Source organism: Solanum lycopersicum, chromosome 9 (assembly GCF_036512215.1).
Source record: "Solanum lycopersicum chromosome 9, SLM_r2.1".
NCBI lineage: Eukaryota > Viridiplantae > Streptophyta > Magnoliopsida > Solanales > Solanaceae > Solanum > Solanum lycopersicum.
In genome coordinates, this window is record NC_090808.1 from 2,646,932 (window position 1) to 2,673,304 (window position 26,373).

A 26,373-nucleotide genomic window follows, 5' to 3' on the forward strand; every position below is an offset into this window, starting at 1 on the left:
TAACAAACAAACATAATATATTTCAAAAAATAATTATAATTCATATATATTGCATACATAATTCACTCTTAATTCATATTACAAATTTAACATAGTATTATTATAAATGGTAATAAATAAAAAGTATTATTAAAATCATTAATTATTTATTAAAATATACTGATTTACGTAATTTTTCCTTTTTTATTTCTTATTTAAACATGACTCAACATAGTGGCCCAATTTGGAGAAATAACAGACCATTCACATATGCTTGAGAATTAAAAAAAGGCCCAATTCATTATATTCATGATTCAGAAAATGCAGAAATGACAAATATAATAAGATTTTATAATTATAATTTTGATATTGCATTTCATAACTATAATTTCGTTTATTATGAAAATTTCCTTATTTATATATTTTTGCGTATTTATGTATATTTTGATTGTGAATATATAAATAGGGCAAGTATATACAAATTTTGTATTTATATATTTAGGATTTTTTTTAAAACTCTTTTTTATATATTTCGCTTGACAATATACAAATAGGGTAATTTATTATGATTTTTTCATAAGTCACATACAAATAACTAAGAAAAACATATACAAAATTCTAAATCTATATAATCAACGGTTAAATTATACAAAAATTAGGTAATTACCAAAAATTGAGAACAGTAAATTACAATTTTCTGTAATTATATCTATAATGTCTAAGATATGCTTAATATTATTATGCATACTTTTCTCTTCAATTGTTTAGATACTTATAAAACCTTTTTTATATTCATAACTTTTTTTAACAAGATATTTGTTAATAAAATAAAAGATTTATTTATTTTGGTTAAAACGAAGAAAGCAAAGATTCAAAATTATTATATTATAACAACTCATAAGACATTATTTCCTCAAAACCTATCACTACATTTAAAGAGTCCTCAATAACTTTTGTTAATTAAATTTAAATCAATGTGTATAATTTTCATGACTGAAATATAAAATAAAAAATTACAATAATTCGTTTCAAAACTCAATTTAAGCATGTTAACTAAAAGTTTCGAAATTTTACGATTCGAACCTTGAAAATAAAATCATCATATAGATATGTTAGTTCAAATTTAGGTTTTTTCTCCAAAAGAAATAATCAAATTTAACTTTTTTTAGTGGTACAAAAAATGTATACAACAAAAAAATAAAAGACGTAATAACTACAGGATGTGTTTAAATTCTAGATATGAATAAATCTTTGTTAATTTTGAATAATATAGCGTGAATTAAAAATAATTAAACTTTAATACAATTGTTAAACATTAAATAAAAAATAAAAAATAAATAATTCGATCCAATCTTTAATGCTACATATTATAAGATTCAATTTTTTATATATTTTTTTTAAATATAGGGAATATTAATTTTTTTGTTTTTTCTTTTTAATAAAGGTTTGTAAGTGATAGGTGGCAATCAAAGAAGAACTAAAATTCGACACGTATTATGACTGCTTCTGTAAGAATTTTATTATTCTATGCAAGGTTTTGTTTTTTTAATGCCACCGATATATATTTAGAATGTTATAATTAATAATTAAATAATGAGACAATGTTTCTTTGGCTTTTACTCAAGGTGTATATAATAAAATAATAAATATACACGGTAAAGTGAGTCTGCTCTTCTTAAAAAAAAATTATTATTAGTAATACATAAACGCATGAATAATTTATGTTTATTATTGGAGTACATCATATTATTATATCAAAGATTTTTAGAATATATTATTCAAGTAATTTGTTTATATTTTTATATATATAATATAATTTTACGAAGAAAAATGTTCAATTGAACACCCGAACATATGAATAGCTACACTCCTTCACATCGTTTGAATTTTTAAAAATTATTTTTTTGTTAATTTGTTTTATTGTGATATTTAACACTTTAATTAATTTTATGAGATAGTTATTATATTTACCAATAAAAATGTATCGATCGTAAATAATTTTATTCATCGTCAAACGAAAAAAATCGTATTTTTGCAAATATTTCTTAAAAGTTTTAACTATTTATTAATTATTGAGATGATGACTCATGTCTTTGAAATTTCGGACATAGGGTTGAGAGAGTACTTGTGCATTTTCCCTTAATTATTTCTGCAACTTATAATTTTAACGTCCCTTTGGATTTATATACTTCTTTCGTTTTAATGCATGTGACGTTATGATTTTTTTGAAAGTTTATTAGCACATTTTAATTATATTTTTTATATGTTTCTAAGTATATTAATTATATATTATTATTAATGTCATTTAAGCTCTTTTAAATCATCTCATTTTTACTTTTGTTTCAGTTTTTTTTTTTATATTTATTAAGAAAAAAATAATAACTACAAAATATAATTGTTAATAGCAACTTTTATTAAATTATTTCTATTTAATAAAGATTGATTATTTTTTTCTTAAATATTATGCATGTATACTTCTACGATGTCAATCGTATAGATGAAAATAATTATATTATTAATTTTGTATAGTCTTGATTTTCTTTTAAAAAAATTTATATTAAACAAATTCTTCTATTAGACAAATGTTAAAATGAGACGAAAAGAGTTTCTTACGTTTAAATCACCAATTCATTGATTTAATTACTAAAAAAATCGTTTAAATCACATGTTAATAGGACTATACTATTTAAAATTTTCCAATAAAATAATTAACTCATTAATACAAGTCTTCATCGTACTTTTTGAGAATTCCTTTTTTGTTTAACTATAAAAGGATATAATTATTTTAACATATATTATTATCTCTGTTTACTTTTACTCGTCACTATTAATATATCAAAAAATTTTATTTCTAGCATTAAATATTATTCATTCAATTATTTTTTAAAACTTAATATTAAACATCAAATAATAGAAATAATATAATAAAATAACTAATAATTATTTTCTTATTAAACGTATCAGATCGAACCATGACAAATAAAGTAAATGTAACAAAGTATATTTGAAATCTTTAATAGCAATTATTCTAACTAACAGAATTATATGGTGATTAAGACCTCATTCCTATCTTCGACAAGTCCTCTTAATAAAGTCATAAACATGTAATTAATAATTAAAAAACAAAAAGAGTAAATAAATTTAAAATAATATTCTCATTTGTCATAACTAGCTAAAAATCATAATTATATAAATAGCCACCAACGTGAAATATGGTGCACCGACGAAACTGTCACCCTTAATCAGAGGTCTCATATTCGAGCTTTACATATAGAGAAAATTTCGTTGAAAGTGTCACTTCCGAATAAATATTACGATGTGCAGTCAAAATTTAATCAAAATTCTAATGTAGACTTTATACATAGATCGAGAAATCGAAAAAAGATATAAATAGCCAATGCAATTGTTCCCTTTTAAATAAACATCATATCATATCTCTTAAACAAAACACAAAGCTAAGTTCACACGAAGAATACATTTAAAATTGATCTCCATATTCTTATTTTATCTTCTATAAACATAATAATAAATTCCTACATTCATTTATAACTTATGCTGATAAAAAGAAAAAATAAATAAATTAAGTGTTATATACGCTAAAACTTAATTTATGCAATAATCTAAATGCTAATAAAAATTATAGGTCATAAGTGTTTTTCAATTTAGACGGAATGAAAAAGACATATATTGACTATTAAGGAAATTCAATAGTAGTTAAAATGTTAAATTAAGGGAAAAATATAGAAAAATATTTTAATTTTAGTCGAAATTAATGTTACGATATCAATTTTATGAAGTATATATATGTTTACGTGGACATGTTACTATTTATAATGATAATATATTTGTGATTTCCACGTGACACACATATATTTTTTAAAATACACTATTAATTAAATAGTGCAAGAATTAAAAGTCCTCTCTAAAATTTGATATTATTACACTAGTTTTGATTAAAATTCAAATGTATTTTAAGATCTTTTACCCTTAAATTAATTATAAGTTGATGCCAATAAAATTGCTGATTATCTAGCTATATTTAACTTGAGCAGGACACTATATACCTTAACAACTTCTATCCATAAATGTTTGTGTGGGGCTAAAAGGTTATTTTCAACTAGAAAAAAGGCAAATGCTTTCGATAAAATCTTTAACGATTTGAAATTTTTTTATGATAATTGAAAAAGAAAATATCTTTTTCGATTTTCACTTGATGTTTGGAGTCCATACTGAAACTCTAACGAAGTTCTAATCGCACTTTGTAGAATCCATTTGGGGATAACACTCTCAACATGATTTTTTTCATATTCAAAACCAGGGGCAGAGCCAATGTACATTAAGGGGTTCATTCGAACCCCCCATCGACGGAAAATGTTATTATTTATGTATTGTTAATTTATTTTTTTATGTATGTATAGTAGATGTTGAAACCCCTTCGATAAGTTCATGCTCAGGACTTGAACCTGAAACCTTTAATTAAAAGCAAAACAATCTTACTACTAAACCACAATCTATGTCGATAATCGATAAAAGAAGATATAATTACTACTTATACTTTGCAAAAATACAACCAAACCACTTATTTTCTCTTCTTAGAAGTAAAAAAACACACCAAATTTTAAAGAGATTTGAGAAGTGAAGTAGAGCCATATTATAAAGGACATAAAATGGCCTAAAATTGTATGAAAAAAGGAAATAAAAAAGTCAAAATCAAAAAATGTCATGATGAATGTCCTATAAAATTTTAGTAATTTTATTTTATTTTATTTTTTACTTTGACAAAATACTTCAATGCAAATTTTGAAAATTTAAAACTACTTCCCAATTCATATGAGTATAGCCCCATCCTAAATAAATACCTTGCCATAACCTAATTAATGACAACAATTAATTGCAATTACGAAGATCTAATTAAAAATTTCAGGTTCCAAAGTAAAAAAAAAAAACGAATCTATTAATTACCTCCATTAACTTAATTTTCAAAAATTCAAAATTATACTCATTAAATAACTTCACATCCACCCCTTCACTAATCTCTAATGTAAATTAAATAATGGTATGGTAAAAATAAGTTTTTGATATTCATTTTAGATTACAACTTACCATTCTACTCATCTTAGATATGCTAATCAATATTACTAAATATATATTTACCTTAACTATATAATAAATATTATAAATAGAACTTAAACCACTAACATAAAATATAGTAAAAAAGATCGTAGAACACACATTCAAAGTCATGGGACGTATCAATTTTATTCAAACACAATTTCTACGACGGTACAAGTAGAAATTGTGTCTGAATGAAATTGTTACAGTTTATGACTTTGAATGTGTGTATGATTGTACTATATCATTTTACGATCTGTCTTACTATACTTTACTTTAAAGTTTTATATGACATCAACTAATTTAACCTGACATTTAATAATTTTTGAAACTTTTAAAAAGATATTTATGTAATTATAAGTCGTTTCGTTATTAATAAAGAAATAATTTCAAAAGTAAATTGTTTCTAATTATAATAAATTGACATTCTTATAACAATATCTCAATCGGCACACGACAAATATGAATTATAAATTAATTTTTTTTTTTAATGATGGTGATGAGCTTAGAAAGTTTGTTTGTAAATGCAACAAAGCCCATTAGTATGCATTATTTTGTGGGAAATAAATACGAAAAGGACAAAATAAAAGAAAATTAATGTATTTTTGCATGAAGAACTCGCAAAAATAAAAATTATATAAGATGTTTGGCAGAGAATATTGCTACCATTTTTCACCAATTACTTTCTTCTCTTTCTTCAAAAAAAAAAAAATTCTCTTTTTTTACTTTCCCTCAAAAAAATAAATATTATAATTTTAAATTTATATATAAGGAAGATTGTAATCATTATTTATTAGTACTATATAGTTTTCTAGTTAATAATTTTTTTTTTTTGAGGTCTAAAAAAAAAATATGAAGATTTGTTCATCATGGTGTACTAAATCAGCATCAACAAAACTTTTATGTATTATGATTCCATTTATTTTAATTTCAATTTATTTTGCATTTGGAAATTCAAAGAATTCATCTTTTTCAACTTCAACTTGGTTTTTCAATTCAGGTTAATATTGATTGAATTTTATTGGTTTAATAATAATAATAATAATGTTTTAAAGGGTATTTTAATAATTATTTTTCCTTTTTTTTGAGCAGGAAAAAATATTTCCGGCGACGGCGGCGGTGAGCGGCCGGAGTTGGTGGCGGTCAACGGTGGCGCTGACCGTGAAGAAGCTATTTTGGAAGATTATAGTTTTTTTAATAGTAGTAATAGTTTTTCTCCACTTACTGCTGAAGCTGATCAAGAATCTCAAGAACAATTTCAAGAAAATCAAGTAATTTTTTTATTCTTTTTCAAATAATATAAAAATTATTTTGATGTTTTTAATATTTTAGAAGAATTTGTGATTTATGCATGTATCATATTTTTGTGTGATGATTTTTTTTTTAAATTTTTTTTTATTCCTTCTTGTTTTTAATGTTTTAGAAGATTTTTTTTCTTGTATTATGCATGTAGTATTTTTATTTTTTTATTTTCCCTCTATTATTTCCATTTTTTTTTGAATGTTTTATATGAAAATTTTTGGTTTCGGTAGAGGTTGAATAAGAGTTCTCTTTAAACAATAATAATATACGCAGTGTAGACTCACGAGTGATGTCTGAAAAGGGTAATATCTACTTCTTTAGAGCGGAGCCAGTTTGAATTGACTTATTTTAGGTGTTTTTAAGTTAAAATAATTTTTTCTTCGAGTGTTTTTCTAAAAATTCTAGGTTATATATATATATATATATATATATATATCTTATAGGCACTTAGAAGTTGTACTTTTTATCCAATGATAGGGGAAAAAAGAAAAGAAGAAAAGTTTCTTTTTATGTTTTTGTTTCGACTTTACCTTATTTCGAAGTGATTTCATAATGTAAAGCAAATATTGATATTAATACTAGTAGATATTGTTATTGTGGAAATAATTTGTATGTACAAATCAATTATCGTTACATATTTGATGAGTAGTTCAAGCTCTGTGTTCGTCGTGGATGAATCTGATCGAAGATCGATTGATTTGATCTATATATGTTTGTTTTTTTTCTTAAAGCAGGTTATTACACAAAAGAATGTAACTTTTAACATTTCATTGGAGAAACCACATGAGTTGTCATCTTTGAATGAAACTCATGCACTTCAAATTGAACCCAAAATCAAGAAAAAGTTTACTAATTTGGAGAAGTTAGAAGTCAAATTGGGAAAAGCTCGAGCCGCCATCAAAGAAGCTGCTACGTTTGGAAATCAAACGGATGATTCGGACTATGTTCCATCTGGTCCAATGTATTGGAATGCCAAAGCATTTCATAGGTATGGCTCTGTTTTGTTGGTTGTCGAGAAGTCTTCCACTCTCTTATTTTGTCCGAGATGATTGTTTGTTCCAATATTTTACCATTGTGATATGCGTTGAGGTAGACATGTTCGTGGAAAAAGTATTCTTAGTTGTTGTCATAACATTATTGCTAAAATATGTTCACTTGAGATGTTATGTTTCAACTGGTCCAATGTATTGGAATGTCAATGCGCCCTTTTCGTAGGGGTGGCTCTTTTTCCGATCATTATCAATATAACATGAGTTCTATTGGTTGTCAAGAAGTCAAAACTTTCTTTTGGTCCCGATACGATGGTTTGGTCCTGTATTTTCCCATCATTATGATGATTCTGTTGCGGTAGACATGTTAATGGAATAGTAACATTGCTGGAATTATGTTTAATCGAGATGTTTCAGTCGGTCCAGTGTGTTAGAATGTCAATGCTTTTCATAGGTATAGTTCTGTTTTTCGGTCATAATGAATGTTTTTGGTAATCTAACTGAGACCTCGTTATCGATAAGTCTACTTTGCTTTTGTTTTATATGATCGTTTGGTCCTATATTAATACGAGAGAGAGAGAGAGACATGTTAATGGAATGTGTTTCTATTCTCTGCCTTGACGTCTGATGGAAGTATGTTTAGTCGTTGTCGCTGTCTATTCTCATTTTGCCTTCTTGCAATAGAAAGCATCGTCGTCCTTGTCAAGTTAACTGTTGATTCACGAGCCGCGTATAGTTTTAAAAAACAAAAACTATATTTTTGGTTCTAATTTCAGGAGTTACTTGGAAATGGAAAAGGAATTGAAGGTATTCGTGTACGAAGAGGGAGAGCAGCCTATTTTTCACAATGGTCCGTGCAAAAGTATATACGCGATGGAGGGGAACTTTATTTATCAAATGGAGACGAGTAAATTCAGGACTAGAGACCCCGAGAAAGCTCATGTGTTCTTCTTACCTATCAGTGTGACATCGATAGTTCACTTCATATACGATAGAAACTCCAGAGGACATTGGGATCCGATGAGACAAACCGTTATGGATTACATCAATCTTGTTTCTGGGAAATATCCTTATTGGAATCGAAGCCTAGGCGCAGATCATTTCATGCTCGCGTGCCACGATTGGGTAAGAATCTTACATAATCCTCGTTCCCAACACGAACCGTCTTGGTAACATACGTTGTCTAGAGTAATGATTGTTTTGAAATGTGCTGATCTTTTAGGGGCCTGAACTTTCAAAGTCTGTTCCTGAGCTATTCAAGAACTCAATTCGAGCGTTATGCAATGCTAATACCTCGGAAGGATTCAAGCCTTCCAAAGATGTATCCTTCCCAGAGATCCTCCTCCCGGGAGGTACGATGAATGGCCTGCTCGGTGGTCCTTCTCCATCACGTAGATCAATCTTGGCGTTCTTTGCTGGAGGGCTTCATGGACCTATACGTCCTATACTTCTCGAGCATTGGGAAAACAAAGACGATGACATCCAAGTCCATAAGTACCTACCAAAAGGCGTCTCATACTATGGCATGCTAAGAAACAGTAAGTTTTGCCTTTGTCCTAGTGGTTATGAAGTCGCGAGTCCACGAATGGTTGAAGCACTCTACACGGGATGTGTCCCCGTCCTCCTTAAGGACCATTACGTGCCACCATTTAGCGATGTTTTGAACTGGAAATCGTTCTCAGTTGAAGTCCCCGTTGATCGAATCCCCGACTTGAAGAAAATTCTGTCTGGGATTTCAACAAGGCAATATATAAGGTTGCAAAGAAGAGGTAAACAAGTTAGGAGACATTTTGAAGTTAATATGTTTGCAAAAAGATATGATGTTTTTCATATGATACTTCATTCTGTTTGGCTTAGAAGATTGAATATGAGACTTCATGGTCTTGAATATTTGTGACCTATAAGTTTTCATTTGATTACAATAGATCCTCGTGGTTCGGCCTTTTCCGAACCTAGTTTATAGTAAAAGCTGAGTGTATCGAACTATCTTTCATTAGTTTGTATTTGTGTACCACGTTTTGTGTTACAATGTAATTGTGTAGATTTAGAAATCTACGTTTTGATTAATTTGGTGTAATATTTGTTTTTTTTTTGAAGAGATTAATGTAAGTTTTTCATTATATATCAAAGTTTAGTAGGCCAATGGTTTATAATAAAGTGTTTTTGTTTTTGTTTTTGTTTTTGTTCTATATTTGGTATCGTAGTTTGATGAAATTTAAATTAATGCAAAAAGTTTCACATCGATATAATAATATTAATAATAATAATAATAATAATAATTAATAAATAAAAATAATAATGTTGTGGACATGGTTACGTCACATTGGCCAAGTGGCTTTGTGCATGTAGATTGAAGACTGTCCATAACGTAGTCGTATATATATTGCTATTTTTAGTAAAAACATAAATTAATATACGAAAAAAAAAAAAAAAAGAGAATTATATTATTATATGTGCATAAAAATCCATGACTATAATAGATCAAAAAAAATCTCATAGGAAACAAGATTGTAATGAGGATATTTTGACTAGATTGACATTTTGTTTTGAATTGTTTTTTTTTTAAAAATATTTACGTTCGATATCAACAAACTGACGTTATTAAAAAAATACACATATTTAAAAAATCGAAAAATATATTTTTGACTAATAATATTTTTTTCATTTTTCTTCTCCTTATCTCATTCGATAAATATTTCGAGTTTAATTTAAATCATCCATATATTCAAAACGTGTGAGAGGATATAATATATAATGTATGAATGTTTTTGTTGAGAAATTTAGGTCATTACATTTTCCACTCCCCAAAAATACACTCACACAAAATTTCACTTTTTTAAATAAGTAAATTACATGCCAAATATTATTTTAAATTGAGAAAAGATATAAATACACCATTGAAGTTGTTTCATATTTGCATAAAGACATCTAAACTTTCAAAGTGTCCTATCACACCACTAAACAACTATATATCGTTGTAAATGGGTCATTTTTACTCATTCTCTCGTCTGGGTTGTTTACACGCACGTTAGGCGCGTCATGGACCAATTTTCACTTTCATTGACCAGTTTAAAAGTGCCACATGTCATTTTCTTTCTTTATTATTAATTATTTCATCAATTTATATCATCTTCCCCAATTTAAACCCAAAATAGATGTGGTAGCCCTAATATTTTGATTTTTATAACAAGAACTATGTTGCTTTAGATTTCAAAGGTGTGACGCCTGAGTTGATTGACACTCGTTATGCTATTTTAGTTTTGGTTCTTCCGAGGGCAAATGATGATTGGAGCCATAATGAGATGGAGATAGTGAAAGTAGTTGTTGATCAGGTCATTGTGGCTCTATCCCATGCGACTGTTCTTGAAGAGTTAATGAGGGAGAAACTAGAAGCGAGGAACGGTTTGCAGCAACAGGCTAAGGAGAATGTTGTGAAGGCAAGCCAGACAAGGTATTCGTTTCAGAATTTAATGAACAATGGGATGAGACGACCAATGCACTCGATTTTGGGTTTGCTTTCCATACTTCAAGATGAGAACACAAGCACTAACCAGAAGATTATTATCGATACAATGGTGAGAATGAGCACCGTTTTGTTAAACTTAATAAATGATGCAATGGATATACCTGACAAAGACGAAGGGAGGTTCCCAGTAAAAATGATGTCGTTTTAGTTGCATTCACTTATCAGAGAGGCTTCTTGTCTTGTTAATTGCCTGTGTGTTTATAAGGGCTTTGGATTTTCCATGGATGTTCCCAATTCTTTAACTAATCTGGTGATGGGTGATGAGAAGAGAAGTTAGACAACTTTTCTTCAAAAGATAAGGGTCGGGTAAATTCTATCCTAGGGAGTGAGCAACACGCGCATGACGTAGACGAGGGAATGGGTAAAAATGACCCATTTACAATGATATATAGTTGTTTAGTGGGGTGATAAGACATTTTTGAAGTTTAGGTGTCTTTATGACAATATGAAATAACTTCGATGGTGTATTTATGTCTTTTCTCTTTTAAATTTTAAAACTTATAATTTCATGTATACAAATATAAAGTAGAAAAATTTCTAACTTCAAAATAGCTGTAAATAATATATTTTGCCAATCTTACTTTAACAACAATAGTAACAAACATATCAATTTTAATTTCACAAATTATATCACTTTCACACTAGAAAGATAGAATCATGCGTAGCATTCATTTTTCCACCCACAATCGAGAATATGATACCCTTGTTAGAGAATATTTTGATTCAATTTTACGGAGTTAGAGATTGTGTTTCTATTTAATAAGCAGATTTTATGATTCTTTAAATTAGCTCTTAGTCATCGGTGTGAATTGATAAAATTTGTTGAGAGTATTCAGAGAGAACTTTTTATCATAGTAATAAAGTGACGATTTCACAATATCTATATCGACCATCGAAATCAAACGAAGGTCAAAGGACAATGACATAGCTTCGTCGAGACTAAAAAAAATAAAAATAAAAATCAAAGTATAATTTTAGAATTGAGCTAAAAATATATCTAGGGAGTGATAAAAGTAGTCTCGAACCAGAGCAGCCATTGAAGTGAAGCTCAAAAATCATCAAGAAAATGCAAATAGCATCAAAATGCCGTCTCTTTCATTCCCATTTCTTCTCCATCTTCCCTCAATCCATCAAACCCAGAAACCCTTTTTCTCCCAAAATCCAAAAAAATCCCCAATTCAGTATTTATGCATCATCTTCAAGAACCTTCAACTCTTCTTCTTCTTCAGCTTCAATATTGGCCAGGAAAGTACTTTTTATGGCGCCTGGAGTTGAACCAGAAGATATTAAGGAAGATATGATTTTACCCGGATCCAATATAGTTGTCGGACCCTATGCAGGTGATGCGAAGATTAAAGAGGTTGAGTTTGTGAAGAGTAGTAATAAGCCTAAAGATTGTCCTAAAGATGAAAGACCTGAATTTGCTATGTTGGGTCGGTCTAATGTTGGCAAATCATCCCTTATTAATGCTTTGGTTAAGAAGAAAGAAGTTGCTCTTACTTCTAAGAAACCAGGTTTGAATAATTTGCAACTCTATTCTTTAGTTTTTATGTATCTTTTGATTACTGAGCTTGGATGTAGTGTTTATGCATTTGCTCACTATATGGAGGTGTGAGAGTTTGAATATAGTTGGAGAATGTGGAATTAGTCGAGGTGCGTGAAAACTAGTTGAATATGGTGGTTATGAGGAGAGGTAGAGGTTGAATGAACAAGTATTGGAGAGACGTGATTAGATATGACATGATGTAACTTCAGTTTATCGAGTACATGACTTTAAATAAGAGGGTATGAATGTAGTGGATTAGGATAGAAGGTTATTAGGTAGTTGAGTTTTGACTAACTTTTCCATGAGATTAGGCATGGTGTGAGTCTGGGAACATTGTGCTTTTGATATATGTTACCATGTATAGCTTTACTTAATAATTGGCATGTTTTCTTTATAGTCGTATTCCCTTTATTCATAAATACTTTGATTTGCTGCTCTTGAGCTGAGTGTCTTTTTGGCGCCTTTTGGGATTTCATGGTGTATATTGTTGTTGTTGGTTTAATTACTGAGCATGTTATAGCTAGCGGAGCTAGGATTTTCACTGGAGAGATTCAAAATATAATAAGTAAACATATATCACCGTAATTTTTCGGCCAAGGGGTTTTGGACGAAACCTTGAGGTACCACCCTAGCTTCCCAAGGTAAAGCTAGGATTTTGAGATTACTGATAAGGTTTTGGATTATTTTCTGTATGTATATCAAGTGGATTTTTAAACACAGATACACGGTCTAGGCCAAAGCTATTGAGTTCTGCAGCTTGTAGCTCCCGCCTGCTAGCTCCCATGATTATAGTATACAAGTATGAGTGTTGGATAAACATAGCCGTCAAAGTAGGAATGGATGGCTAGCTAGCTCTGAGTGTTGTAGCTGGATTTTGGTAGTTACTTGGTATTTCTATGGATTAGAGGTGGATTCTGATGTTAGTATGTTTAACTGTACAGGGAAGACTCAGCTGATTAATCATTTTTTGGTGAACAAGAGTTGGTACATTGTGGATTTGCCTGGTTATGGGTAAGCCTTTCTTCATTTTTCTTTTGTTAGAGCACCCTTTGATAGGTCGAGCTGTTTTACCATTACAATGAAAGGTGTTGGGTAAAGCTACTTTAGAAAGTGTTAGCATTACCTGGTTGGGGACTAATAGGCTGAGGTGGAGCCAAGGATATCTATGTAATAATTTCTTTAAATACATACACTTTTTAGCAAAAGCTCTTGGTTCGGCCGAACAGTGTATGGTGATAACCTCCGTCCCTGCTAGTAGGCTATAGCGGTAGTCTCAACTAAATGCTTACCATACTTGATGCTTCTATTCGAACGAAGTAATACGACTTCAATTGGTATGATAAATCATAGCTACTGGTTTGTTACATTATGCAATAAAGTGCACCTCAAAACCAAACTAATTGGGGTAAACTACATGATTTACTATGTTAAGTTGAAGAAATTGCGCTTGTTTGGTCGTGTTACTTTCAATTTTTCATTCCTAGCTACTAAACTGTGTTTTTGATGAACTTTTAGTTTGTATGGGGGAGCAGGGTGATGATATTACAGGCAACACATTAAAAGAAAAAGAGGAAAGAGAAACGACTACTTTCCCTACAACAGAACTACCTTGATGGATTTTGAAAAGAGAGTGTTTTCCACCAGGAATTTGAGAATCTTTGTCTCAAGCCATTTAAACAGTCTCTTGCAGAAATGCAGGGTAAGGCTGCGTACAATAGACCCTTGTGGTCCGTCCCTTTCCCGTACCCCGCACATAGAGGGAGCTCTAGTGCATGGGGCTGTCTTTTTTATTTTCTTTTCAATTTGAGAATCTTTATAAAAAGCTTCAAATGAGAAAACACCTCATCTTGATCCCAGTCGTCTAATTTTGTCTTTGCCATCATCTTGGATTTACAACCACACAGATTATTAAAATTTTAAACATTGAATGTCATGTCTTTACTTTCAGATACACCTGTTCTGGCACTCATAAAGCACATTGCAGTCTTCTCCAAGATGAAAATTAGATTTGCAATCCAAAGAAGACCCACATTCTTCATTTTTGAATTGCTTACATGCTAGTACTATTATTTGAATGTTACTGCTTTTACACTGTTCCAAATAAATGCATCACGGTTCCAACCTTAGCTGGAAATAGTATCCTTCATTCTTCCCAATAAAAGCTTCACATTGCGAATGCCCAATTACGTTTTCTTAAAGTTTTCAATTCAAGAAGCTGTAGTGTCATCTCTCTGACCATGTGATGTTATTCCTCTAAACCCTTGAGTATACCTTGTTGCTGCAGCAAAAAACCTGGTCATACAAATAGCTTTCCCTAGTTACCTTTGTGAGAGACATGGCTTCTTTCACTCCCAATAGCTTTCCACATTTTCAAGAGCAGGAACCACACAAATTGTTATTAGAGACAACTCTAAATATGTAAAAGGAAGGAGGAAACCGCTGTCAAACATAACATCTACTGCCTCTGGACCACAGAAATAGATGGTTGCAGACAATGCCTCAGGGAGAAATAGCATATTTATTAAGATCCAAAGAGCAGAACGCAGTTTAGTGTTAGTATACAGTGGGCTAGACAAATCAGTTCACCTGGCTTCAACATAATTCAGTGGAAGTTTTGTAAATGCCAAACCAAAAATCAGACATGTCCATTCTTGTGCACATCTTGATACAACAGTCTAGATTATTCTGTTGTGATGTTTATTTGAAGATGTATTGGAGTAAAATAAAATGTTGAGTGATGTTACAAATCTACCAGCCAAATGGTCACCAAGGCTATATTTGCTTCATTTTGTGTTCTTTTTTTTATAGATCTCGATAGGCTTCCCACTATTTACGAATTACAAGTCTGTAGAACCTGACCTTATTCAATTTCGACTCCTATAGCCAGAAGTGTATCATTCATCAAAGTAATTGAATCGGATTTCTTCTCCTTTGTCTTCCCCTTCCTTGACTTGAGCATAGTTGTAGAAGCTCTCCTTATGTAGTGAGTTTGTACTCTCTCCTGTTTGCTCTGTCTTCTAGATTTTTAGTTATCCTTTTCCATCACTTGTTGATAGCTCTTTGTACCTTTTGCATTAATGTGGAAATCGACTATTTTGACTACTTCTAAGTTTTTAATTGTTACTTGTTTCAGTTTTGCTAATGCTTCTGAAGCTGCTAGAATGGATTGGTCCTCCTTCACAAAAGGTTACTTTTTGAATCGAGATACCTTGGTGTCGGTTCTGCTTTTAATTGATGCTAGTGTACCCCCTCAGAAGATTGACCTTGATTGTGCTAATTGGCTTGGACGCAATAAGGTATGCTTCTGATTTGCTGATCTTCGTGGTCTTTGTTAGTATTTTCGTTTCTTTTCATGTGGTTATTATCATTTATCCCGTTTACTCCTTATAAGTAAATAATTTCGTACCATTGTGGACTTTCATACGACATGTTTCTCTTTTTTTCCTGATAACTGACTTTCATGCAACACATATGCAGATACCAATTACATTCGTTTTCACGAAGTGTGACAAAATGAAGGGAGGGAAGGCGAAAAGGCCCGATCAGAATATTAGAGATTTCCAAGAGCTAATCAGGCAGAATTACAATCATCAACCTCCATGGATAATGACTAGTAGTGTCTCTGGTTTGGGCAGGGATGAGCTACTTCTACATATGTCACAGCTGCGAAACTATTGGAACAACGAGTAGCTCACAACTAAAACATCAGTGTTATTTTATGAGGTAAGCCCCTTATCTAGGATCTTGATATTTACCATGATATTGATCTTTTTGGTCCCTCAGAGATGATGAACATAACCACATAGAACTCGTAACGCTACTTCATGATGGAACGTAATTACCAGACTTGCTTTTCGTAGTCCTCTATGGCAGGATATTCAACCTGGTCCAAACACAACGATTATCTCCAAAAATGAAAAACGTGGAAGGAAGGATACTCTGGAGACGATGCTGGAAAACCTACGAGTAGAATCCACAGAATAGTTTTTGCAAATATTTAGCTAGCGTTTGGGTATAAATTTTGAAAATTTATCTTAAATATTTGTTTGATGATAGAAATTGGTTCATACAATTGCCTGTGTGTTGTATTTTGGTCAGTTAAAGCATAGCTACTTTTTGTGTTATTATTCACCACTTGGATATAGAAGGCCAAAACAGTACTAGTGTGATGTTCTAATGATGATACCTGATTTGTGGATAAAGACAAAGAAGGTAGTTTGGTGCACAAAGCAACTCGAGCTCGACGGCATATAATGTAGATAGTCTATCTTCACACGAGTACTTCTTAGCGTGTTTCTATTATGTATTACTTCATCTATCTCAAATTACGTTACACACTTTTCTTTCTAGTTTGTCATAATAAAAATGTCACATATTGATTAATTCGAAATCTTGAAATTAAAGATTTATAACCGCACATCTGGTTGAAGGAGTGTTTTTTTCAAATCAAACTGTGTCATATAAATTAAGATCGATAGAGCACTTCTCTTCCTTTGACACCTTTTGATTGGAGGAGTAAAATTGCTAATTTGATTTGAGTATTGTTGTGGTAGAGGAAAAAGCACATCAAACTTTTTAATTTTTTTATAATCGTATTGTTCGAGCCAATTCACAATGTTAGACTTTATGAGATATTTGCCACCACTTACTACAAACAACTATTAATTCAACGAGATATCTACCATTTCTTACTATGAGCAACTATCTTACCAAGTGTTTCTAGAGACGTTCATGATGTATAAATTGGAAGAGTTGTTATGTGGTTAATATGGAATCATTTTGGTTTCCAACTCAGTCTTAGGCATTTGGGGTCTAATTAAATTCGAATTCAAATTTAAAAAAGTTTCACATTATATTTCGAAATGAATAAAATATTCTCTAACAAAAGACAACTCGAGCTCAGATTACGTTACACTGTCACTCGTTTTGTCCGGTCAAAACATGAAATGGGCCTACTTCAGGTGCATGACCTAAATTTGTTTTTGTATTCTGTTGTCCCAGATTGACCTAATTATAGATGGACTAGCCACCCTGGGGTGGGGGGGGGGTCATTATCCTTTTTAAAATTTGTTTTACTTCTTTTGTGACTCTTCTTTTGTCCTGAAATAATATGTTTTTTTATTATGAATACATCATAGTGTTGTAATGCTTGCATATGCAAAATTAGTAAATTTTTTAATATATAAGATTTATCTAGAGATTAATCTTATAATCTCGCCCTTTTGAATGCTGGGTTGGAAGCCTAAAAGGTATAAAATATTAATAAAAAATTTAAAACGGTATATAAAATTTTATATTAACCAAAACGGCAAAATCGTTGGAACAACAACGATTTCCTCCGCCGGAAAAAACAAAATCACTGCTACTGTATCGATTTTGCAAAATGTTAAAATTTTTGTTAATATTTTATACCCTTTAAATTCCAGACTCCTTTGAATGCTCGTCTTGATGCAATTTAGATAATCCATAGTGCATCCATAGAAAGAAAAAAAACATCGTTACAAGTGATAGATGTCAAATATGTCTCAATATAAATATTGATGGTTCTACTAATTTGGAATTAACCTAGTGGTTTGTGATTACACATCTTTAAGATAACTTTGAAAAATACTTTCATCGTCTTTTTTATATAACATCTTTCAGGTTGTTTACATCATACCTTTTGAATTGCGATTGTTAAATTGAAGTGTTTTATACATTGTATCGTCTTTTTTTCATCTTTGCTTATAGCATAGAAACTATTTACCTAATGAAATTACTTAAATTATGTCAACAAACTTCATTAATATATACTAAAGCCCCATTTTTGAGAATTTTGCAATCAGTTTATAGATGGAAGTTTTTTTTTCTCTCTTTTAAAAAATAATCTTAAATTGTAGGAGGAGTGGAAAAGGAATAATAGGACCCTCAAAATTGGTAATTATAATAATGCATTATACTAATTAATTTCCAACCTTAAGACATGCTCAAACCATATACTATACTATTGTAGTCAAACTATTTTTTTTCTTGATAAACCGATATCTGATACTTAAAGATTTTATCGAGATAAAATAATATTTTCTAGCAAAAGTGATTTTTTTACTCGAGGTTCAACTTTGGAACCTTTAATAAAAAAACAAATATACTTACTAATGATATGCCTTGTTAATTATTTTCTCCGTCCGGAATTATTTGTCATAATTTCTATTAATTAGAGTCAAACTATGCAAACTTTGACTAACATTTTAAGATATATTTTTTCATCATATTAAAATGCAAAAAATTGTAATTTATAGTACTTTTTGTATAGTTTTAGAATATCGAATTAATGTGATCTAATTTACCTTTAAAATTAATCAAACTAATTTTTGATAAGCGTAACATGATAAACAGTTCCGAACGTAAGCAGTAATTAATAATAGGACACCATCACATAGGATTTATTCAAAAGTCATTTTTAGACTCTATTTGTATATGGTGTGCACGCCCACAAGACTTTCAACTTTCAAATGACAACTGGATATTGAAGATTATATAAATTATAAAAAATGTAATTTGCATATAATTATTCAATATTTGAAATTTTCGTTAGCTCAAGTTATTTTACATTTCATGCTTACGTAGGATATATCGAACGAAAACTCGTTTTTATTGAGACTTTTTTTACTATCAAAGCTCGAATTTAAAATTTTTATTCAAGGATGGAGGAATTGGTTCTTGATGGTAGATATGTTTGAATCCCACATTAGTTTGGGTTTGGATAATTTGTCCCCTTACGAAGTACTTTAATTTTATCGATCTTCTAGTTGTGACATCAAAATTACTCGTGATAGAAAAATACCTAACTTCGCAACTAGTTAGTTGACAATTATTTTTTTATATTTTTCTTATTTGATAAATCGATATAACAATAACATATCTAATATAATTTCTACCTTTTGTAGGGCAGAGGCAACAACAACAGTTAGAACTCAAACACAAGGACAAATTTTATGCTCTTTTAAAGAATAAGTCATACAATGTTCCTTGTTTTGCTTCTTGATTCAAAGTTTTATATATATATATATATATATATATATATATATATATAAAATTAAAAAAAGTTGTTCATTCAAAGTTGAATATTGAGGATAAATTAAACAAAATGGTTTTATGTGTTGGCAAGACATTATTTTTCTTTTTAAATTTCTTTTGGGCCAGAGATTGTCTCTAAGTTGTTGGACAAAAATATGTATTACAAGAGGAAATTGATTCAAGTATATATTTTGAAACTGTTAACCTATTTTGTGTAAAATAGAAGAGTTAAAAAAAAGGGTCGAAACGCACTTAATCTATTTCAATTTCATATCTATACTGTTTGAGAATATGAATTTTCTAGTTAACAAAACACAATTTGACTATTTTCTTTATGTTGTGTGTACTATACTCTCTCTTTTATTTATATTTTTTGTTACGTGACACTCCACGTGGAAAAATAACTCCACTTGGCAAATCTAAATAAATTAATATTAGGCTAAAGATTAAAGGTTAAAACTAGCACGGTATAAATTAATTTGTTTTAATATTCATGACATTCACCATCTTCTTCTATGCCTTCGGCCTCGTCTCAGTCGCCAAGGGGCAGAAGCCTTTCTTCTGATTTCTTTGCAAGCATTACGGAAGATTCGTTAGCTAATTCAATTCATCCTACCAGGGTACGTCGATATCTCCGGCTTGAAAGGAGAGAGTTTAGGATTTTAAAGAAATCAATTAAATTATATTTAAAAAAACTAATGCGTTAGCTAATAGAGTCGTTATATATGTCAGTTGGACGAAAGTTTTACGGATAAATTTGCCTATAAACATTTCTAGACAAATGGGGTATTTCACTAACCTTTGGCTGATAATTTAGCCGTTTAGGTAGAAAATTCACACTACCAATAATTTAAATATGAAACTTAATAAAGTAAAATAATTTTTAAGTATGTTTTTTAATCCTTAAAATAAATTGTAATCATGCATGAAGAATTAATAGTTTAAATATGAAACTTAATAAAATAAAATAATTTTCAAGTGTGTTTTTTATTCCTTAAAATAAATTGTAATCATGCATGAAGAATTAACGAGTAGACGTGTTGCAACATAAGACTTATGTATAGCATAATTCTATTTAGTGTATATGTTTTCTTACTTTAGAGCTAAAATAAAATCATCAAATAATTAGTAAAATGTCAATGCTACAAATTAAAGACCATACTTGTGGAATAATAATACCAAATATTTGATATTTAATTTTGCAGTACGTAGGAAGTAAAACTGAAAATATAAAGAAAATTAAAAAAAAAAAATCTTCAAGTGTTTGAACTATGATATATATCTTTTAGTTCCAATTCAAACTCTTGAATATCTACATCATTTTCTTATGAATGAAGCATAGTAAGTTCCAGTCCAGTGACGGAGTCCGAACTTTATATATATATATATATAGAGTAAATGTTGAACTCTTTTAGTGAAAATTCTGCTTCTGCTAGTACTGGACGTTGAGGCAATGAGAAAAGGAGCTAAAGAACCGCGTTTGGTGAAGTAAGAGTACCCGGGCTTAGAAGAATAGAAGAACACCATGCAAAAGAAGCTGGCGATAGAGGAAAATTAGCTAATGGACTACACGATCCAAAATGATTTTCTGATGGAATCCGGAGCGTTACATGTGATCTTTCTTGTTCTTCATTATTCGTTGAGTCAATGCATGTTTCAACTACTTGGTTAATGTTAGAGGAAGAAGAAGGACGAAGGAACTCACGCCATTGTGATGCAATATCATTATTATTACTATTGTTGTTGACGTCATTACTTCTTTCTAAAGAAATCGGTGAAAGAACAAGTGGTGGAGGAGCAATATCCTGTAAACGCCTCGAGTTGAAAGAACCAGAGCCAGAGCCAGAACCAGTATCAGAGCTAGACGTAGAATTATTAGAGACAGATTGAAACTCGGGAGATGAAGTGAGCATTTGGACAACATCCTTGAAATCATTAGGTTCAACTCTATATATTTTAGGAGGTGTTGGTGGCAAAGGTGCAATTGGTAGTTTAGTCATTGGTTTTGTTGGGAGTTTTCTAACTCCATGAAGTGAGGAATGATATGAGGCTAATTTTTTATTTTTCTTTTGTTCTTGTTGTGGATATGTTGAAGAAGAATTGGATGAGGAAGATGAAGAAGAAATAGTATATGAAAAAATATCCATATTAATTATTTTTTTTTGTGGTAAGTTTTATCTTAGCAAGAAACTTTAGTATTAAGAATATACATTTTTGTTGCTTTTGCATTTTGGTTATATATAGAGAGATAGAAGATAAATTATTGAAAGGAAACTTAGAAAAAGATGGATGTGATTAAAATAATTAAAGAATTTGTCTTTAAGCGTCGGCTTTGGTTGAATATATATAAAATAATTGAACATATATATATTTGACCTCTATTTAAAATTGCCCCCATTATTGTTTTTATCTTACATACGTGTATAATTCGTTTGAATATAAGATAGATCGATGTACAAAATATTTTGTGTTTATATAAAATATGAAAAAAAGTTTGCACTCTAATAAGTGTGAGGTAGATCTGCATGCATTAAAGGTAGCTTTCACGATTCAAATCGATGATTTATAAATCATACGAAGATAATTTTATCATTGTTTCAAGACTTCGTTTTATTGAATTTAATAGCTATGTTCGGTTCTTTATGGTATTCGAAATATTTAAATACTTGTGACATGAAATTTATTTAAAGGGTAATCAGTTTATAATGTTAACAAGAGATTTTTATTTTCGAAATTTGAAGCTGATATCTCTGATTAACAATAAATTAAATTGAAATGATTACGTTCATCTCACATCATCCCTTGGTGGTGCTTTGTTCCATATATCTGTGATATGTGATATGTATTAAAAGAGTATGTTAAGGTTACATAATTAAAAAATTACATTACAACTTGCCATGTTTGTCTAGTACTATTGTTCATATTTGACTTCTATTATAAAAATTGCCTCCATTATTGTTTATTTCTTACATTTATAGTCCCTTTGAATAGCTATCTTCTATCCCCCCCCCCCCTTCTTGGTGTATACGGTATACAAATTAAATCGAAAATTGAGTCAATTTGAATTTTTTTTATTAGTGGTTGGTTTGATCTGGTTTTGTGTCTTAAAAAAAATTTCGATTATATTTTCATGGTTCAATTGGTTTGGAGGGTAGTTATTTACAGGATAATCTGAGCTTGTCTAGTGCGGTTTACTTCCTATGTGTGATTCACAAGCTATTACACATCGAGGGATTTATTCCGTGCACATAGCGTGCTCACTCGAAGGGCAAAGACTCTAGCAACCGCGGGTTATCCTGGAATTCCAAAAAAAATAATAATAGAACTAGTCGAAGGGATCAGTTCAATATCTATTATACATATATAAATAAAACAGTGTAATTTCTGACAAAAGAAGTTCGAATAGACCCCTAGCTCTAAACTGACTCCAATCCTGAATTTTGACTTAGCTTATATACCCTTTACTTTTAAACATTTTTTATGTTTATAAAACAGTTAAATAAGTAAAAAAAAATTAATAAATGGTTATAATCTAGTTTAACCACCTTTTAGTCAAACATATTTTTAGTTGCAACTTGATTCAAACTTCAATTTATTTTTATAATTTAATTAACTTTTAGTAATTATGTGGGAAGTGTTTACTGTTTAGTGTAAAGCTGACTGCTTAGCCGCCAGACCCCTCTCTAATTAATAGGGTTGCAAATTTTTTCATATGTTAATTAATGATAATATGATAATAGTTTTCTAATAGCGATAAAGTTATTTTTGTATGAAGTATAAGTCATGTATCAAAAAAGTTTTTTTTTTTAAAAATAAAGTATTAAGTCATATATCTTTTTAAAGTGTGATTTTTTTAAAACCCTTTATTAATGCAAGATGTTTTATATATCAAAACTGTTTTTTTATGGTAATTTTTTTTATGTAACGACCTGTTTAGTCGTTTTGAGCAGTAGATTTCAATTCTGGAAAAACTGGCAGAAGCGACGGACCCCACGACGGACCGTCATGGGCACGACGGACCGTCGCAGGGTCTCGTTTCAAAACACTTAAAAAATCTGAAAATTGGGTACTGAAATAGACTCTCTGAACTTCGCAACGGAATGGCAGGACGGACCGTCACAGGTGTGACGGAATGGCAGGACGGACCGTCACAGGTGTGACGGACCGTCACAGACTCTTCAGAGAAATTGAGTCTCTGAACTCTGTGATGGGCAGCAGGACGGACCGTCGCAGGCACGACGGGCCGTCACAGGCTGCGTAATCCCAGTCTGAGTCGGATTTCCTTAATTGTTTTAAGGGACGTTTTTGACTATTCTTGCCTTAATTATAAAGTTAGTGGGTTAATGTTAATAAGTCTAATTACTTGGGGGTTAAAAGAGGTAACCTTAAGTTAATTAGTGGGGCATTATTGCCATCTTTTATTCTTAATTATATACTAATTAGGGTAAAAGAAAGAGGGTTGGAATAAGAAAAAGAAAAGAACAGAAAGAGAGAGAAGGGAATCGATAGAGAGAGAGACGATCGAGAAGGGGAAAAACACAAAGCTTTGGGAAAATTTGCTTGCTTGATCACGAATTTTCGGTGGAGGTAGGTTATGGTTTTTATGCTATCTTATAGTAAACTCTTAATAGCGAATGATATGTGTTGGTAGTATTATAAATTCTTCTATATGCTTAATTGTATGCTTGCATGAATATGATTATGCGATTGTGATAAAATAAGCATGATAAAGTTATTGAATCCAAAATCTTGAAAGAAACCCTAATTCACATGTTAATGATGATGTCTTGGTATAAAAGAAGGCTTGATAAATTATATAATGAGATTGATGATGCCTTGGTATAAAAGAAGGCTTGATAAATTATATAATGAGATTGATGATGCCTTGGTATAAAAGAAGGCTTGATGAATTAGGGGATCGGGTGCCACGTTCTGGTACCAGGATAGAATATGAGGATCGGAGTGTCACGTTCCGACACCAGGATAGTATATAGATCGGGTGCCACGTTCCGGTACCAGGATAGAATATGAATCGGGTGCCACGTTCCGGTACCAGGATAGAATGAGGATCGGAGTGTCACGTTCCGACACCAGGATAGTATATTGAGGAGCGGAGTGTCACGTACCGACACGAGAGGAATAAAGATAATGAATCTTGAAAGATGTTAATATATTCAACCTAATGAACCTAATTCCCAAATGAGTATGATGAGGAGACGTGAGTCCTCATTGATGAGCTTGGTGTTGTAACCAAGGGTTATGGTAATTGTAAATGCTGCATGTTAAGGATATTAGTTGATTTTATGATATTGCTTAATATATACTGTTTTCTATTTTGAGTTGGCCGATGATACCTACTCAATACTTGTGTTTGTACTGACCCCCTACTTTTATGTTTTCTTCTTGTTTATTTGTGGAGTGCAGCAAACGTGCCGTCATCTTCGACTCAACAGTAACTCTAGCCAGTCTTCATTTCTCCGGATATCAGGGTGAGCTAATGCTTCTAGCTTGGACTGGATCTTCCTCTTCATGTCTTGATGCCTTGAAGTTCCGGCATGGACTAGCTTTTACTTGTTTTAGCTTTTTAGAATACTCTTAGCTTAGTACTTTGATCATAGATGTTCTTGTGGTGATGACTTCCAGATTTTGGGGATAATAATAGCTATTGATTTTATTAATGAGTTTAAGTCTTCCGCATTACTTTCTGTTGATATTATATTGAAATGTTAAGGTTTAGATTGGTTGATTCGCTCACATAGGAGGGTAAGTGTGGGTGCCAGTCGCGGCCCGGATTTGGATCGTGACATTTTATAACATCATATATATGTCATATGTGATACCGGAAACATAATGAAAAAAATCATACAATCTTAGTGTGATATTGCATGTTATAACGATAGAGGCGTAATCATAATTTCGAAAAGATAAATGTATTATATGAAAAGATATATTTAAAATAAAATTTAGATCGGACCTTTACGTTCTTAACATTTAGCTATTAACCTTTAGAAATTATAGGTTCAATATATATAATTTTACTAGTTTTAAATTTAATATACACATATGATCGAGTAATATAAAAATTTTATGTTGCTAAATTTTTAGAACCTCCGATGGAAGACATTTAAAACTTTTGAAAGATTAAAGAGAAAATGATTGATACATCAAAAGTTTATCGATAGCCACTTAAAGAGGTTTTACTAAAAAAAATGATAGAGAGGTGCACCCAATCATCGTAATATCATTATACGCTACTTTAATGTGGATTCACGCCTCTATATTTATTTTATTTTAAAAAAAAATAAAATTACTATATATAATCTAAAAGTAAAGCATGAGTATTTCACTTGAATCCACAGAACCCCTCACCTCTGTTTAGGTGTAAAGTGGATATTATGAGGTGAATTTTTAAGCTTTCAACTTATTATTAACAAGTTATCTAATTTGAAATGATACATACAATGAGCCTCAAAATTACATTTTATTAAAATGAATTCTTATTTGGATATTTAATCACTGCATATACGTTTTTTCAGAAAATGTTTTCCTTCATACCAAACACACTCTAAGTATTGAATTTATTCAGCTTGTCACTAAATCAAACCACAAATCATTTTAGAGTAGGGTCTTGAAAGGATAAGTAAATGCAAATATCATATTAAAAATAATTTTTAGCGGTAATTAATTAACGATAATAGCTTAATTATCGCTAAATATGTACTTTCGAGGCAATTAATTTTTTTGTATATGTTCCTAAAATTTTTAGCAAAAATTTAATCTAATCACACTTAACTAATGCTGTTAAAGACTTAAACAATCTTTATTAATGTATCTATTTATTGCCGGTAAAAGTTATTTTAGTT

At 30.5% G+C, this 26,373-nt stretch overlaps 4 protein-coding genes across 7 annotated transcripts; 3 read left to right on the top strand and 1 right to left on the bottom strand.

Annotated features, from left to right (window-relative positions):
- Positions 1-5,207: 5,207 nt before the first annotated feature.
- Positions 5,208-9,539, top strand: LOC101250540 (probable glycosyltransferase At5g03795). Of its 2 annotated transcripts, none has more exons than XM_010327646.4 (5): positions 5,208-6,091; positions 6,184-6,362; positions 7,125-7,381; positions 8,159-8,507; positions 8,605-9,539. In XM_010327646.4, exons 1-5 carry the CDS (start codon positions 5,944-5,946, stop codon positions 9,277-9,279), a joined length of 1,608 nt encoding a protein of 535 aa, XP_010325948.1. In that variant the 5' UTR covers positions 5,208-5,943; the 3' UTR covers positions 9,280-9,539. The 2 variants fall into 2 exon arrangements, with proteins under 2 accessions (XP_010325948.1, XP_004246587.1); XM_004246539.5 differs by having other exon boundaries at positions 5,759-6,091; positions 7,128-7,381.
- Positions 9,540-10,684: 1,145 nt separating this feature from the next.
- LOC138338258 (ethylene receptor 2-like) lies at positions 10,685-11,056 on the top strand. Its single transcript, XM_069289047.1, has one exon. The coding sequence runs from the start codon at positions 10,685-10,687 to the stop codon at positions 11,054-11,056; it is 372 nt and encodes a 123-aa protein (XP_069145148.1).
- A 534-nt stretch (positions 11,057-11,590) lies between these two features.
- On the top strand, positions 11,591-16,578 carry LOC101250248 (GTP-binding protein At2g22870). Of its 3 annotated transcripts, none has more exons than XM_004246538.5 (5): positions 11,614-12,422; positions 13,396-13,465; positions 15,588-15,750; positions 15,932-16,177; positions 16,328-16,578. In XM_004246538.5, exons 1-4 carry the CDS (start codon positions 11,975-11,977, stop codon positions 16,142-16,144), a joined length of 894 nt encoding a protein of 297 aa, XP_004246586.1. In that variant the 5' UTR covers positions 11,614-11,974; the 3' UTR covers positions 16,145-16,177; positions 16,328-16,578. The 3 variants fall into 3 exon arrangements, with proteins under 3 accessions (XP_010325946.1, XP_004246586.1, XP_010325947.1); XM_010327645.4 differs by having other exon boundaries at positions 11,617-12,422; positions 16,315-16,578; XM_010327644.4 differs by having other exon boundaries at positions 11,591-12,422; positions 15,932-16,578.
- Positions 16,579-20,976: 4,398 nt separating this feature from the next.
- On the bottom strand, positions 20,977-21,510 carry LOC104649136 (uncharacterized). Its single transcript, XM_010327854.1, has one exon. It carries the CDS (start codon positions 21,508-21,510, stop codon positions 20,977-20,979), a length of 534 nt encoding a protein of 177 aa, XP_010326156.1.
- Positions 21,511-26,373: the final 4,863 nt, after the last annotated feature.

What these genes read in the sequence shown, in the direction of transcription:
- LOC101250540 (XM_010327646.4), top strand. Translation starts at nt 5,944, where the DNA reads ATGAAGATTTGTTCATCATGGTGTACTAAATCAGCATCAACAAAACTT. An exon ending in AACAATTTCAAGAAAATCAA is followed by an intron (nt 6,363 to 7,124) that starts GTAATTTTTTTA and finishes TTTTTCTTAAAG; the next exon opens with CAGGTTATTACACAAAAGAA. An exon ending in TGCTCGCGTGCCACGATTGG is followed by an intron (nt 8,508 to 8,604) that starts GTAAGAATCTTA and finishes CTGATCTTTTAG; the next exon opens with GGGCCTGAACTTTCAAAGTC.
- LOC138338258 (XM_069289047.1), top strand. Translation starts at nt 10,685, where the DNA reads ATGGAGATAGTGAAAGTAGTTGTTGATCAGGTCATTGTGGCTCTATCC.
- LOC101250248 (XM_010327644.4), top strand. Translation starts at nt 11,975, where the DNA reads ATGCAAATAGCATCAAAATGCCGTCTCTTTCATTCCCATTTCTTCTCC. An exon ending in TCTTACTTCTAAGAAACCAG is followed by an intron (nt 12,423 to 13,395) that starts GTTTGAATAATT and finishes TTAACTGTACAG; the next exon opens with GGAAGACTCAGCTGATTAAT. An exon ending in GTGGATTTGCCTGGTTATGG is followed by an intron (nt 13,466 to 15,587) that starts GTAAGCCTTTCT and finishes TACTTGTTTCAG; the next exon opens with TTTTGCTAATGCTTCTGAAG.
- LOC104649136 (XM_010327854.1), bottom strand. Translation starts at nt 21,510, where the DNA reads ATGACTAAACTACCAATTGCACCTTTGCCACCAACACCTCCTAAAATA.